The following is a 15,482-nucleotide window of genomic DNA, read 5'->3' as shown; positions in this document are numbered from 1 at the left end:
AGACCTATTCGGCTAACTCAATGTTGTACCCAATTCAAACCCAGCTAAACCCTTGGGAATAAAACTTTTTGTTTCAGGAATTTCCATACATTTAAATGAGAATGCCACATTATGTTGCAAATACAATACACAAAGAATCTTGATCCCGGGAGATTTGAATTGGGTACAACATTGAGTGAGGGCCTGTTTACATGGAGTGGGGGACCCCGGTCTAGTGGGGTTGGTTTCTTTTGTTTTGTGTTCCCCAGAGCGTGAAAACAAAAGAAACCAACCCCACTAGACCGGGGTCCCCCACTCCATGTAAACAGGCCCTTAGCCGAATAGGTCTATTGGTTTAATTAGCAAAACAACAACTTCGCATTTGCATCACACTTTTTTGTACATTTCTTTCCCGTTTTTGCACGACTGCCACGTGAAAATGCCTAGTTTCGCGTTTTATGGAGGACGTAAACAAGCAACGACGAAATTTTATTTCTCTTTGTGAGCTTGAATTTGGTCCCTTGAAATTCAGCGTCAGGAGGGTTCGCCTACAATTGACAGAGTAAGTGGGTAGGAATAATCGCTTTAAAGACTGGAATAACGCAAATTCACTTTTTGAGCAACCTTCTTGTCGCCGTCGCGTCCTTGGATCTTAAAGTCCCTACTACCTCTCGTAAGCGACCATGTACCATAAGCGCGGACACTTTTTTTCGGTATCGGTTTTATGATTTTTTGCGATTGGCTATAGAAGTACGGCTGATTCCACCTGTCATTAGTTTTGCTATGTCACTCCTAACGATGACAGTTTTATTCATGTAGAGATGAGATCATCTCTCAAGACAACAGTTTTTGTACTAGCAAAACTGGCGTCACTTTGCTGATAACAGTTTTAGTACGACGTTACTGAACAAGCTGTAAATAGTTTCACCCTTTGAAAGACCTGTCAACGAGTATTTCACAAAACCAAAGTCTTTTACATGCAATTAACGTGTGGAAAAGTCAATGAAATGTTGACAAAAGTTTGTTAAAGGCTTTAAAAAGTTGTAAACAAGTTGATGTGTAGTTCAGAAAATAGTTTCTCCAGTGTGTTTTGGCAACGTTACGTGTGTGTGCATGTTAAAACAATTATAGAATTCGATTTTCGTGTTTTGTGTTTTCCACCTCATGCAACCTTCAGCTTCGGCAGGTAACGCAAACTTCAACCTTGATAATTCTCGTTATCATGCTTAACCTCATCCAATAATTGTTAATCATTGTTACATCTTGGTAGACATTTTTGCGACAGCAAACGAGCTGCAGTTCGAATTGGTGTTTAATTTAGGGGTTTCTCCTTTCTTTAAGGTGGTTCTAATAATTTCTGGAAGATCTTTCCTTATATAATGGCAGCTTCACTTGTCTTTAACGTGTTAAGTGACCCATTTGTTTGCGAAGAATGGCCTCACTTTCAAGGTATGTTCCATCCCATGGTTCTGGTATTTTCACTTATGTCATATTTTGTCCATTTACAGTATAAGCACTGCTTTCTGAAAGCTAGTGTCTGAAATGTGTGCGTTCCCACAAATCTTTAATTTAAAATGTTATGGCTAAAAAAAACCAATCAAAATTGAGTTAAGTTCAAAGTAGTCTTACCACCTAAAAACACCGTTAAGGCCCTTTTGTTCTTTGTTTCTTGTCATAACATGATCATTATTTTTTAAGGTTTCTGGAATTCTTTGCCAGGCACATTAGTTCTTGCTCCACCTAGCAGACACCTCATTAGCCTTACTTTAAGTTACGGATGGCCTCACTTCCTTCAGCTGTCACATGAAGAAAACTCGGGGGAAACATTTTTTAAAAATGATTTTTCGGTTAGCTTTCTACGTGCTCATATATGTTACTTCCTATGGTCACAGTAGTTATTTTACTTTAAAAGTTGTCAGCCTTTAAATTCCTTAAAGTCTCCAATAAAACGTGCCAAACTAATTTTCATAAGGGTGATGGAAGCCATTCCATCGTGTTTAGTGTCGGTGGTCTCTCCCGTTTTTTAGCTTTGCGGACGTTGAAATGCTCTGGGATCAAATTACCAATTGAAACCAAATACATCACCGACAAGGTGATCATAACAGTTCTCGGTGGTAAAGGTGCTTTAACCCCATACACTTTAATTGATTTTTCTCGTTTATTTTCAAGCAAATATCACAGTGCAGTCGTTCATCTTTTTATTTATAGTTCACCCGAACATTGATCCAATGGAAAATTTATCAGGTACAAAGCTGATGGTTATATCACGAATTCTAACAAAAGTACTATAATTATAGTAGAGTTCCGAAAGTAGCGAAAAGAAGTTTACAGTGATAGGCTCCGCCCCGAAGTCCAACCCCTTGCCGTTCTTTTTTTTTACCATTTTTGGCAGAAACGGTACCCCTTTCTTATACTTCCATTGACGAATGTTACCTACAATGTAGTTTAGAAAACTGCATCCTTTTTAACTGCTGTTAACGCACCGTCTTTTGATAAGAATAAATCACTGATCACTAAACCATAAAGTTTTCGTGTCTTTTTCACAGCCATAAAATGCATCTGTTAACCCTTTTTGGTCCTTTAACGGACCCAAATGACAGATTTCCCTACCCTTTCATATACTTCAACTAGTGAAATCCCTGCCCCTTCCTACACCTGAAGCCTGAAAAAGGTACCCCTTTCGGAACCTCCTCGTATAGGCCATTTTAAGGAGTAACCCCCCCCCCCGGACATAAAGGGCAACAAAATGGACGGTCTGAACAAATAAGATGTAAGATCTCTTCTTCCTCTTAACAGATTTCGCATGCCTCGAGGAGTACCAGAAGCGATTGCAAATGATTTGTGCTAGAAGTAAAGTCAAAATTGTTCGATGGAAAAAATGCCTTGCCATTTTTATTGACGACGTACGTACACAGCTGTCTTGGTCTATGGGTGACAGGAAGTCCAACGGCTTGACACAACCGAGAATTTGTCAGTACATGGAGATATTTCGCGTTGCCTCACTCGTAGGAAAAAGAATTCGGGGGAAAAGCAGGCCAGTTTCCGGTAAATAGTTGTACTCATACTAATTTTAAAGTTCCAGCCTTACATATTAAGAATTGACTTTAGAAGATGTTGGTTTAGAAATTAAGATTAGTCTGATTGGGAGTGAATATCATGTCCCAGCCTAGCCTGCGAATATAGCCCTCTCTCTTTGCTCCTCGCCGGTAGTGCGTCTCTAGTGGCGAGGAGCGAGAGAGGAGAGCCTGACTGTATTCGCAGGCTAGTCCCAGCACAGATGATTGCGCCCTTGGCAAAATGCAACACATTGAAGCTGCTTGCCGGTCTTCTACACTAATATTGGCCTCGATTAGTACGTTAACGTCAAATCACGTACCGCTCAGAAAGAGTTGAAGATCAAGTTGTCAGTGGTGGACCCTTTCTCTTGCGTACTTGCAGAGCGAGATGCGGTTTACGTGGTCAATTTGGTCCTCAAGTACTCCCTGATTGACTTTCTCTAAGTTAAATAAATAAAAATATGTATCCCATGTAGGACTTTTTGGTAAAAGTTTCAGGGTCCAAAATTTTTCAGAAGACTTTTCTTTTGTTAAATACAATTCGCAATATAAAAAGTGCTGTTACTATCTCTCTTTTAAATCTAGATTCGGAAAGCATTTCTCCTTAGCTGATTCCCACTTGTGAAATATATGATTTGTTTTTTGCTGCTGTCTGTCCGCGTAGTGTGTTTTGTTTTGCTGGCTCTTAATCCTTTTAACATGATTTCACTGCTCATTTATCGTATTTATAGTCTTAAGTTAGGAGGGAAGCTCGTAGTATTAAGCTTCCATGGTTTTAATTTGAGCTTCCTGGCCAGAAAAATATTCTTATCGCTTTTACGTAATTTACGTCATCTTTAACCTTCAACCATTTTTTTTCATGTTATGCAATGCATTGAAGGAGTGATTTTTTAACTGCAACTAAAACTTTCCTTATTCTGTTCACTTTGCTGATATTGTGAACTTGTCCTTTGTATTCGCACACAGGATCTGCAAGAAAATTATTGACTGGCTTTACCATGTTAGAAGAGAGCGGTACGCAGCGTTTCGGGATGATAAGGAAGTTTCGAAGTGGCACTTTCCACCCTTCAGATGGGTGTCTCGAACTTAATTCTTTTTCCAAAACAAAGAAAAGCGTTGGAATCATTCTTAATCCTGGGCTAAGTGATCCTGACGACGAGTTTTGTTATATTTTTTTGGCTGACTCACAGTATTATGGTTTCCACGGGATGCCTATGTTTGACAGACGTATACTCTTAAAGAAACCTTTACACTGTAATCCAATGAAAAAATACGGTCCGTTAAGTGGTAAATCACCTGAAGGCCGCAATTCTAGGCTGTTCTTACCTTTATCTTCAAGGAAATCACATTCCATTTTGTGTTTGAGGATTCCTGATAGATTTCAAGAAATAAAAGACGTCATTTCCAACAGTGATAACGTGCCCTTCTGGACGTGCTCTGTGAGATCTGTAAAACCTCCTGGACGCGTTTTTAACGGTGTTTCTCCTTTACAGAAAGCAGCTTCCTTCTTTACAGAAAATTCCAGAAACAGTTCCCCTGTATCTGTTGTCACTGGAAATATCGCCTATATTTTAAAATGTTGTGGCTCCAAAGGCACAGATTTAAATAGCGTTTATTTTTCAAAAGGAGCTATTCCAGAAAACGGAACCTTCAGATTCAAAGTAAATGAACAGTCTTCATGGCATCATTGTAAAGTTGTTAGCAGTGGTAATGGTTTCGCAGAATCTTCAAAAACGAGTTTCTGTGTCTTGGTGGCACACAGTGACCACTTCAACGTACAATTGAGACTGGGAACGCCCGATTCAATTCTTCTTCCAAGAAGCAAAAGACAAGGTTCAGATTTAAGGATATTATCATCTGAGGAGGAAGTATTGCAAGACGAGGTAATCTTTGAATCCCTCTTCACCTTAATTTTATTAAATGTTTAGGTTTTGTTTTTAATTCTCCAGTTAGGGCAAGAAAAAAAATTACATGGAAAGCAACATCATTAGCCTTTTTTGTTTTACAAATTAATCAATTGCTGACACATAACGTTCTGACTAGGAACAGATTCTAGGTAAATCGTTTTGCCGCAAGTTTCTGCTAGAATTTGACCGATTTGAACACTCAATTGCGCAGACGTCTGAGCCGTGAAGGGTCATCTATTTGGGGGGATCCAGCTGAAGTATCTTTTAGCATTCTAGGGTCATCACCTTGAGAAGGTTCTTAGTCAACATTTGCGTATGATGCCCTCGGTAAGCTGCTTGACCTTAACCTGAATTTAATCCCTAGATTTATGATCCTGCTGAACGACTACCCTGGGCATACGGTTAAGATTCACTTACAGTGGTGACCTGTGACATCGTTTGAATAAATTATTACTGGTACACAGTAATTTTGGTTTTCTTGCTCCTTTGACAATCTCGAGAGTACAGGAAGTATATCTGATGTCCCTTTCCTAGACATTTTGACACCGATTTATATCTTTGGGTAGTACGAATCTCGTTGAGGAGGAACTGGACGACGATAGAATTGTCCCTGAAGGAGTAGGAAGAGATACCCTGCGAGCAGAGGCCCTTCGATTATCTAGGAAGATCGAAGGGCCTCTGCTCGCAGGGTAAGTAAGAGAAAGCGGAGCAGGAAACCGAATGTTTCCTTTTTTCTTCTCTCTTCTCGTTATGAAGTGTTTCTGTAAAAAGAATCAAGGAAGCAGCACGATGAACTGTCAGCATCGAACCAAAAAAATAAAGTAGACAATAGTAAAACTAGTTTTAAAAAGACTTGTTGGTCAACCGCAACAGAACATGAGTGCTAATGACATTGGTCAAGGTCACACTATAGAAAAAAATAAGAACTAGAATGCATTATGTCAATCAAACGGTAACTCGTGATAGATTATATTCCAAATTTCAAGAAATAGCGAAAGAACGTGTTGTTTGGTGTATATTGTAGCCTTCTGTGAGCAATTTAATTGCAAAAATGGCAAGTGTAAAGGCAGCGAGCGGGGTTGTCTTATCCGAGACCTCAGAGAGAGCTCTAAAAAATTCTGTCAAAACCCAATCTTGTCCACGTTGTGGAAAAAAATCCGGAAAGCATATAAATAGCTAAACTGCAACTGGTCGAGTTTATTATGGTAATTAATATAAAGCCGATCACATTTGAAAACTTCTTTACCAGAGCAAGCTTTCCTTCACCATACTGTAGTAAAATAAGCCCAAGTGTCTCAGCCACACTCATGACCCCTCTGACGCCACCAGTGGTTATTTATTCCTCCGATGAGGTAACGTGATTACATCTATTGAGGCGCCATCGATCCTGTTATCCTTTAGGAGACTCATGTCCAAATGACGGATAATTCGGTGTCTGCTATACTACTGATAAGGACAGATTTTGTAAAACATTTAAAGATAAAAAGCCACGCTATTAAAACATGGCGTTTCGGCGAAGACATGTCACCATTATCAAATGCAAATGAAAGATGTAAAATCGCCGATCGTTTAGGAGTTTAAATTCTACATTCTATTCTTCATTCTTCATAATCCTTTTTTCGAATTACCTCAAATTTCTCTCTATATTGGGGTTAACCTTAACTTGCCTTTACTGTGTAACAGTTTTTCTATGGATGGTCGATCGTGCATAGTTTGAGGCCGTTTTATTAGAGGGCTTTCGATTCTGAGACGAGGACGACTACCAGAACGAGACTTTCTCCGGCAAAATTAAGTAGTGCTCGCGCGCGTAAACCAGCGTCTTTTTGGCGAGAAGACGTGATAGTAGTCATCATTCTACTTCAAGTTTTAGAGAGAGTGTCGTAGTGGCGGGAACAAGTTATCAGATTTTAGGAGTTTAATCATATTGCGACCGGGAAAGGGCTTAACGTTCGCCAATAAAGATAACTTCACTAAATTTTCAGATGAAAATAGTACAATGAAGCTTTCCGGGTTTAATATTTTTCGAGAATACGGGGAAAAACTTAAAGTTAAATCCAGTACTCGTACTCGTCTTTATCCTCAAATCTAAAGCTCTCTATTACATTCAACCAATTAACGACCAAATTTTACTTTCCCTTTTTTTTTTTCAAAAGAACGAGGAAGATGAAGAAGTCCACATTGTTGGTAATCTCTTCGAAGAGTTTCATACAGATGTAGACGTACCCCTGTGTCCTCGAAGGTGCCCATCTTCTAGTCAAATCGCATGTCTTTATGCAAAACTACCAGAAAAGCCTTCACCTGATGCATCCTACCCGCCAAATCGTAAAGAGGGTTTAACTACAAGCGAATCTTCATATGGCTTTGTTACGAACCACCACGACCAAAGAGAGTATTTGCAGTCATTGCAATCATCCATCCCTGGAGACAGTGAAAAAGAAAAATTTAATGGGCCTGTCGATCCCATCTGTAATCCTCAGGATATTGATGCAAGCGATTTTGAGTCAAGTCTTGGGAATCATTGTGAAGTGCAGTGTAATGCATGGGATGAAGATTTTTCTGTGCACCAAAACGAGGTACAGGACTATTCCGATGCATGTCGTCAAAGTGTTCTGGGGCAATCACCTTTGACTAGTTCGGGGAAGATTGACACTGGAACCCAGACTGAGGATTGTTTTGGGCCTGCCTTGGCAAACTTGGAAAATGAGTTGGCAGCTTCTCAGAACATCTGCCACAAATTGCAACAAAAAATAAAGTGGCTAGAGGAGAAACTGGAGCTCTTTCAAGAGGAAAACCATAAGCTCCAAGCTGATCTTGGAAAATACCTGTTCTTTGAAGAGAAAGAAAAGCGTTTGTCAGCAGTGTTAGGCAGAAGAAATGAGTTACTGGGCCATCTTGTGTCAGGGGGAGCCACAACAGATTATGATGATGGATCATGTTCATTTAATCCACCAGACTCTACTATGTCTGTTATGAGTGAAGGTAAGCAGCTAATCATCCTTTCCAAGTAATTCTATCGAGCTGATGCAAGAAAGGCTGACCGCTGACCGACAGCTCGCGACGGCGCTCCTTTACGTTACCTGTGTTAAATTTCAATTAACTTTATTTAACTTTGGGAAGCTGCTTGGAGGAATTAATCGTTTTGATCTTGTATCACAAATTGGAGTTGAACTTGAGGTTCCAGGGTATTGTTGTAGTCTTCTCTATTAGTGTTTGTTTCAAAAAATAAAACATTTTGAGATGAACTTTTGAAGAACAGTAAAAGCTTCAATATAGCATGTTTACTAGCTGACGCAGCTCATACGTTACAGTGGACAGAACAATATCTACTGCTTGATCTGAAAGGAGACACAAAATAAGGATTTACGGTATTGTTTTTTAATACTCTTCGACCTCTATTATGTTATATTTTTATCGTTTTATCATTGTTATTTGTGACATAGCTTCCGGTACCGTATTCTACGTGCTAAAGGTTACAAGCAGTACCCATAAGAAAAGTGTCCACTATGCTAGAGTTGACTCAAAGCTGGATTGATCGAAATGAATTTTTTAGTAAGTTTCGATGTGAAGAAAATGCCTTCCATTTCCAGAATCAATCCAGAAGTAGTAACGTAAGCTAATGTGTTTATTTCTCTCAAAGCATCGAAGCATTCCCAAGTAAGGAGTTTGTCAGGAAGAAAAACTGAACCACAGGAGCAAGCTCCAGGTTCAGCTCCCGATGATTCCGTTGCTTTGCAAGACAAACATGTAGACGACGAGCAGCTAAATAGACAAGATCGGAATGGGCTTATCTTTTATGGGACTTCACTTCCCTCCTCAAGCAATGCTGAACTCTTTCAAGAAAACGACACAACATCAAGTAAAGAGAGAGCAGATCTCAAACACAAACAGTGTACACTACTACCTTGCAACCAAAGTTCAGAAAAAGCCGACGACGTCCCCCCAGAATCGAGTATGAACGCAGATTGTCATCTCTCATCCTCTCAGGGCGCTGTTATTGCCAACGATTACCCTTGGACATCCAAGCCTTTTCATGCTAGCGTCTCATCAAATTCCAGTCAATGCGTAGCTGTAAGTTCAAACAGTCAGTTAGCTTTTATCAGCACCTTTCACAAACCTAAGGTGATCAATGAAATAGCTTACAATGTTGATATTACTCTTTTGTTATTCCGTTTTTCAGGACAGCAAGATCTCATGTGACAACAGCCACAACCTAACTTGCTTTGAGGAAAATCCTAAGCCTTCAGTAGGTACGGGCGTGGACTGGAAAGACGAAATTGTTGAAATGCCAGAACCACATGCTTCCAATGGAGAAGAAAGGGTCGAAAGAGCTGTTGATTCAGTTGGTGATGCTGTAAGCGTAGGTAATAGACCGTCGTCCTGTGAAACAAACTGGGATCGTCTTGGCGCTAGACCTAAACAACCTCAACATTCGCTGGTGGCAGAAAGACCAAGGGAGCCTCTCGTCTCTGCAACAGATGGCTTGGCTGCTAATTTCCTGGCAAGACACACCCAAGACAAGGCTCTTCAAGACAGTCTTTATCAAAGTACTGGTACACCAAGTCCCGTTTTCAGCGAGAATTCGCACGGCACTTCCTATGTTGATGGTTATGCACCTGAACCAAACCGAGCTACGACATACTGTGGAGGTTCGTCATTTCCAGCTGAGACTGATCCACACAGAAGAAAAGAGAACCCATTCTTGTCATTGAGTGAGGAGTTTGACAGAAGACGCACAGAGGGTAATTTCTCTTATGAACACCTTTATGATAACACGACAGATGCAGATGCACCAGATGGACCTTTCGACAGCCATTTGGGAGAGGGTAACTTTTCAAGATTCAGGAACTACTCATCAAAAAGTACTCGTAGTCTAGTAAACAGCCATACATTTCAAAGTGGTTTTGTCGAAAATATCCATGTGCTCGCAAGAAACAATCACCATGAGCTTGTGAAGGATCAGTCTGTTTTACCAGATTCGTGTTCAGCTTTTAATTCGGAACCCACGAACACAACACAGCAGCACTGGTCAATACCTGGTAGGGTTTCAGTGGTCCGTCCCAGTGGATGCACGACAACTTTTGAAGATGCTTGTTTGGCACAGGGATCTACTCACGATACATCTATTCTTGAACCCCGCTATAGTGATGCAGACAGCTACAGAAGTTCTGTGTGGAACAACAGAGACTTTGGTACAGATTCAGTCGAGTCCTCAGACAACTCATTGCTTGCTCTGGAACGGCGTGTTGCAGAAGCTTCCGCTCTTGTTGAAAGAGTCCTGCGAGAGAGGGAGGAACGTGAACAGTTTGGACGGGAGATAGAAAGAAAAGAACAGTTGATCAGAGAACAGAGGGCCAAAGAAAGGAGAGAGAAGGAAGAAAGAGAGCTGCGAGAGGCTGAAAACTGGCCACAACAACAAGAAGCCATCAACGCACGTTCACAGTGGTTATGTGAACATTATCAGCGGCACTGCAGAGTACGATTCCCTTGTTGCACTCAATTCTATCCATGCCATCGCTGTCACAACATCTCGAAAGCTTGTGAAAATGAAGAGGCTAAGGCTTGTCATGCCACTCATCTGAAATGCTCTCACTGTCAGGAAGAACAGGAGGTAATGTTTTTTTAGACATAGTAATTCAAGACTAACTGTAAAATTAAAAGTTATCTGTAAAAGTCCAAGGCCTGTTTGTCAATCAGAAGTCATGAGGCAGTACCTTATTTTGGCAAAGACTCATTCTTAATTTTTTTCAAATTCTCATTATATTGTTACTCCAGTTGATTGGAGAAAATACGAATGTAAGTTTCCTGAACAACAGGGTCAACACTTTCTACAGGACAGCCAAGTTAACATTGCATACACAGAAAACCGAAGAAGCAAATTTTCGGTGTTACTTACTCCCTTCTTAACTTTTTTGTGACTTGTGCTGCCTGTTGTCAATAGCTTATTTCTTTTTCATTAAAGAATCCATAATGCTTTTAAAAACACTCACTTACTTCCCAGGGAGAATATTCCTTACGGCGAGGACCTCATTGATTTGGCAACCTTAAGCTTGTTTCGACGAAGGTACTCGAATTAAGGAGTTCAGTACCACTTAAGTACAGTCAAAACCCGTTAAAACGCACACAGAGGGAACCATAGAAAGTGTCCGTATTAACGGGGTATCCGTGTCCAGCTGGTTGGAGACTGAAAAGGGTTTTCTTTCCCCTGTCCTTATTAAGCAGGTGTCCATAAGCGTGGTTTGACTGTACATATGCAAAACTAAAAGCAATACCTGCGAGTCACATTTCCCAAGTCTCATTTGCGTTTGTTTAGTCTTATTTCTTGGCTCTAAGTAATCCATAGAATGAATCTAGTTTAAGTGAAGCGTTCTGCAATTCTATTTTCACAGATTGGCGAAGACAGTGCTCATTGTCGTAAATGTGGAGGGAAAATGTCTGCTTATTTCTGTGCCATCTGCAAGCATTTTACTAGTATTGACAAGAATCCGTACCACTGCGATAAATGTGGAATTTGCCGGTAGGTTAAACATTACTTTTTCCTTCCAAAATTATGATAATTAGTAATTGAGAAAGAATTTTCACACCTTCAAAATATTGAAATCTTTCAGGGAGTGACAAAAGCAGTTATATACACGAAGGAGACGCCAAAATTTGATATTCTACCTCCATTATATGGGTTTCAACCCCAAAAAGGACAAATTGGGTGTATCGATTGAGTTCGAATTCATCCATGGTTTTCTAACCAACTCCAGTATCACTTCGAGACGATTTATTGAATTAATTGAGTACCTGAAATCCTTTCCCTACATGTACTAGATTTGGCCATGTTTACACTAGATACTTCAAATCCGTCAAAATGGGCGGACGTATACAGTCAGACGGATCATTCCTCCAAAACGGAAGCCGTTATTAGAAATGCAGCAAGTAGGCGGAGAACACAGCCATGTCAAAGGGGTAGAATAGCAAAGAATCCCAACTCTTGCTTTTCCAGGACACGAAAATTTTCCCACGCCTCACTATATAATAGAATTTACGATGTTTTGGGTCCTTTCAGTTTTTTACTATAAACAGCATTTGTCACAAATAAATTTGAAAAGTATATGTCACGATCTTCCTGAATGAAAAATGATAAGAAATCAAGCAAATGTTGCCGATAACAATGTTAATTTCCGGTAGCAGTTTTTTCAAGTTTTCTTCTCTTGGAGAGAGCATCTTTTTGTAAGGCATAAATGAAATAAGAAATTACAGAACCGCACGACGTAACCAATTTTTCCCATTTTGTTTCGATCAAGGATTCATCAGGACAAATCATTCCATTGTGAAGTATGTAATGTATGTTTAGACAAACGACTCGAGGGAAATCACAAATGTCGACCTGATTCAGGTCATGATGAATGCTGTATTTGCTTGGAGGTGAGTTAAAAATTAATTCCTACGTTTTTGGTTTCTTTTTTTGTTTTTGTTTGTTTTTTTAGGGGGGAAGGGCTCATTGCAACCCCTTTTTAACAAGAACGTAAGGTTTTCCTTATTAATTATGAGTCTAAGGAAACAGCCGACATTTTGCGACGCTACCACTGGTTTCTCCACCAAATAACGTCTCGAGAACAAGCGCAGAAATTCCATACTGATGTCGCACCTGATTGGTCCTGTCGCGTTGGAATTTTGCTTCAACCAATCGATCAGAAGTACTACTCAGATCTAGATAGTGTCACTTCATCAGTATGGAATTTCTGCGCTCGTTTCTTAGACGTCGCGAAATGTTGGCTGTTTTCTCGGGCTAATTGTGGGATAACAGTTATTTTAATGCTTGTTTGACTTGGTTAAAATGAAGTTCATTAAACATTGTTTCGTTTTTTTTACTGAAAGGATGCATTCAGTGGTTGCCAGATATTACCATGCTCACACAAAGTCCACAGAGAATGTGCCATCGCTATGATACAAAATGGCATGTAAGTCATCACGTTTACTCACGTACTACTTTTTTGTTACAGATAGTAATTTAAGTGGCAAATAATCCTGAATGTATCTTGAAGCGTTTGAGCTGCTATCCTTTTACAGTTTAGTCAAATGTCCCCAGCCGACCTGGTTCGAAGGGAGGTGAAGTGAGTGATGGCGGTTGCCGCCGTGTTGTTGACAGGTTCCCAGAGACGCCATATCTCTTTCTGCCCGGGGGAAGGGGGAAGTGATTTGAAAGTACACCAGGGTTCATACAGTCTTGAATTCTTGAAAAAGTCTTGAAATTTGCCCAGCAATTTTTCAGACCAGGAAAAAGTCTGGAAAATGGAGATTAAGTCTGGAAAAATAGTAAGAAGTCTGAATTTTTTCCTCGTGGTCAAATCCCATTCAATCTCGCCCATAGCCAAGATATTTAATCACAGAATGAGAATTAGTTTCATAATTCTCTATGTCCGCATTGCAACGTGGTTACAGTACATTTGCAGTGCATCATGAAAAAAGTTTGATTCCTGTGTTTCTCTATTGACCACCTATTTGTTAACCTTGAGTCTGGAAAAATAAAGTATTGTTTTGGAAAAAGTCTGGAAAAAGTCTTGAATTTTGGATCCAAAAATCTGTACGAACCCTGTACACCCTTCTTGTACCATGTTGGTAATAAGTATCAGGGAAAAATTATACCTAAATGCCATTTCCTCTCTGTTTGGTTTTTTTTTCTAGTCGTACCTGCCCGATATGTCGTCATCCTCTATACAGTCAGCCAAGGGAGTAAGTGTTCTGAGGCGAGATCACTCAGTTTACTGTTACTACTTACCTGGTGCAAAGATATGTCGAACAATTTCTCGTAGTTTTTTGCATGTCCGTCATGTCATAAATAGCTCATATGGGTCATGATTTCACAACCCATGATCTTTTTCTGATCGCTATCAAATCTGACAAAACCTTAAATGATATAGCATTAGTGTAAATTGCTAAATTCTGAAAGGGGTACCGAATCGTTATTGAAAACGTATTCTTTAAAATTTAGCCTTTAACATATTAACATCGCAATTTTATTAGAGCGGTTTTCACTTGACTGTCGTAAAACCAAAACCAAAGTAAATACACTAGCCAACCAAAGGGCGTAATAAAACCAAAACCAAAACCAAAACTAATCCCTTTCGACAGTCAAGTGAAAACCGCTCTATAAGTCTTATTTGAGTGTACTTATGTTTACTTAGAAAATATATTGCTATCTTATTTTTTTAGCATTATCAAATTTTGTTTATTTGAAATCTCTGTTATTCAAGTATTAGTTAGGAGCGCATTTAGTCATATCCACATGCTAAAGTGCACTTTTTAAATATTTTCATATTATTAAAATGTAAAATTTGTATTAAATTTTAAATTGATAAGGTTTTTGAATACCATATAAATTAATCGAAATCAAGGTACTTTGATCTCTTGGTATTACAGTTTTTTTCATGAACAAATAAGTCGATAGTGCAGTAGTAGTGGAAGGTGATTTAGTTTTATTAGTTTATTTTCTACGTATAAGGCTGAATTTTAATTACTGGAATAGTTAAAAAATAACAGACGTTAATAATACTAATTTTGTTAGAAAGATTTTTCACAAATTCGATGTAGCTTAGCTGGCGAGTCTCCTTTTCTCTGGAGCTCATTCAGGGAAACTAATTGCTTTAATTTTTATTCCTATATATTTTTTGGTTGAAATAAAAATTCTTTAGGGTGACAAATAGGTGACAAAAGTGCTTAAATTTAGGTAATGTTAGGCATTTTTGATAGACATATATTTCAATTTGTAACACTATTGGGGAGTTTCCCTTGTCTTTCTCTGTAATGTGGAAAATTTTAAAACTTTTAAAATATTGCTTAAGACGCACGTTTTTTTAAAGTAGCTTTTTATTAGATCCAACAGATATTTTGTAAATTTTTTATCATGTAATTTTTATATTTTTTTAGGAAAATTTTAATACTTTTAAATATTGCTTAAGATATGTTTTAAATTAGCTTTTTATTAGGTCCAATAGGTATTTTGTAATTTCTTTATCATGTAATTTTTTAGGAACATTTTAATTCTTTTAAAATATTGCTTATGACACATGTTTTAAACTAGCTTTTTAGATATTTTGTAAATTTTAATCATGTAGTTTTTTTATAGTTAATATGCCTTTATATGTCATGCGCATTTGATCATGTGTAATTTGCGCAATATAAGTAATGAATTTATTATTATCATCATCATTATTATTATTATTATTATTATTATTATTATTATTATTATTATTGATGGCTAAGTAAGGTAAATTTCATTTCATTTTCCCTTTTCCGCAATCCCATGGGATAACAAAATAAACGATAAAACAAATGGAATAGGCACTAAATGTTTTATTGATATTAGAGGCTTTTATGGACAAAATAATTTGTCCTAGTGTTGAGGAGTCTCCCTTCTTAACGTCTCTCAATGAGACGAATTTGGTTTGTAATTTTTTAATATTTATTCCTAGGCTTAATTTTACTTAATTGCACCACAAAATACGTGATAGAATGTTTTCAATTTATTGTAAATATAGCCTTCAGATGAACAGAT

At 38.5% G+C, this 15,482-nt stretch overlaps 1 protein-coding gene across 1 annotated transcript; it reads left to right on the top strand.

The window, feature by feature from the left end:
* The first annotated feature begins 7,099 nt into the window (after positions 1–7,099).
* On the top strand, positions 7,100–13,789 carry LOC140943807 (uncharacterized). Its single transcript, XM_073392923.1, has 7 exons — positions 7,100–7,921; positions 8,580–9,010; positions 9,120–10,550; positions 11,329–11,456; positions 12,232–12,352; positions 12,806–12,888; positions 13,613–13,789. Exons 1-7 carry the CDS (start codon positions 7,903–7,905, stop codon positions 13,662–13,664), a joined length of 2,265 nt encoding a protein of 754 aa, XP_073249024.1. The 5' UTR covers positions 7,100–7,902; the 3' UTR covers positions 13,665–13,789.
* The last annotated feature ends 1,693 nt before the right edge of the window (positions 13,790–15,482 follow it).

This window comes from Porites lutea, chromosome 1 (assembly GCF_958299795.1).
Source record: "Porites lutea chromosome 1, jaPorLute2.1, whole genome shotgun sequence".
In the NCBI taxonomy this organism is placed as follows: domain Eukaryota; kingdom Metazoa; phylum Cnidaria; class Anthozoa; order Scleractinia; family Poritidae; genus Porites; species Porites lutea.
Note: the sequence above shows the minus strand (reverse complement) of the source record. Positions and strands in the feature narration are given on the sequence as shown.

Excerpts from the sequence above, each read along its gene's own strand:
- LOC140943807 (XM_073392923.1), top strand. Across the intron at positions 9,011-9,119 it reads ATTCCAGTCAATGCGTAGCT|GACAGCAAGATCTCATGTGA; the intron begins GTAAGTTCAAAC and ends TCCGTTTTTCAG. Across the intron at positions 10,551-11,328 it reads ACTGTCAGGAAGAACAGGAG|ATTGGCGAAGACAGTGCTCA; the intron begins GTAATGTTTTTT and ends CTATTTTCACAG.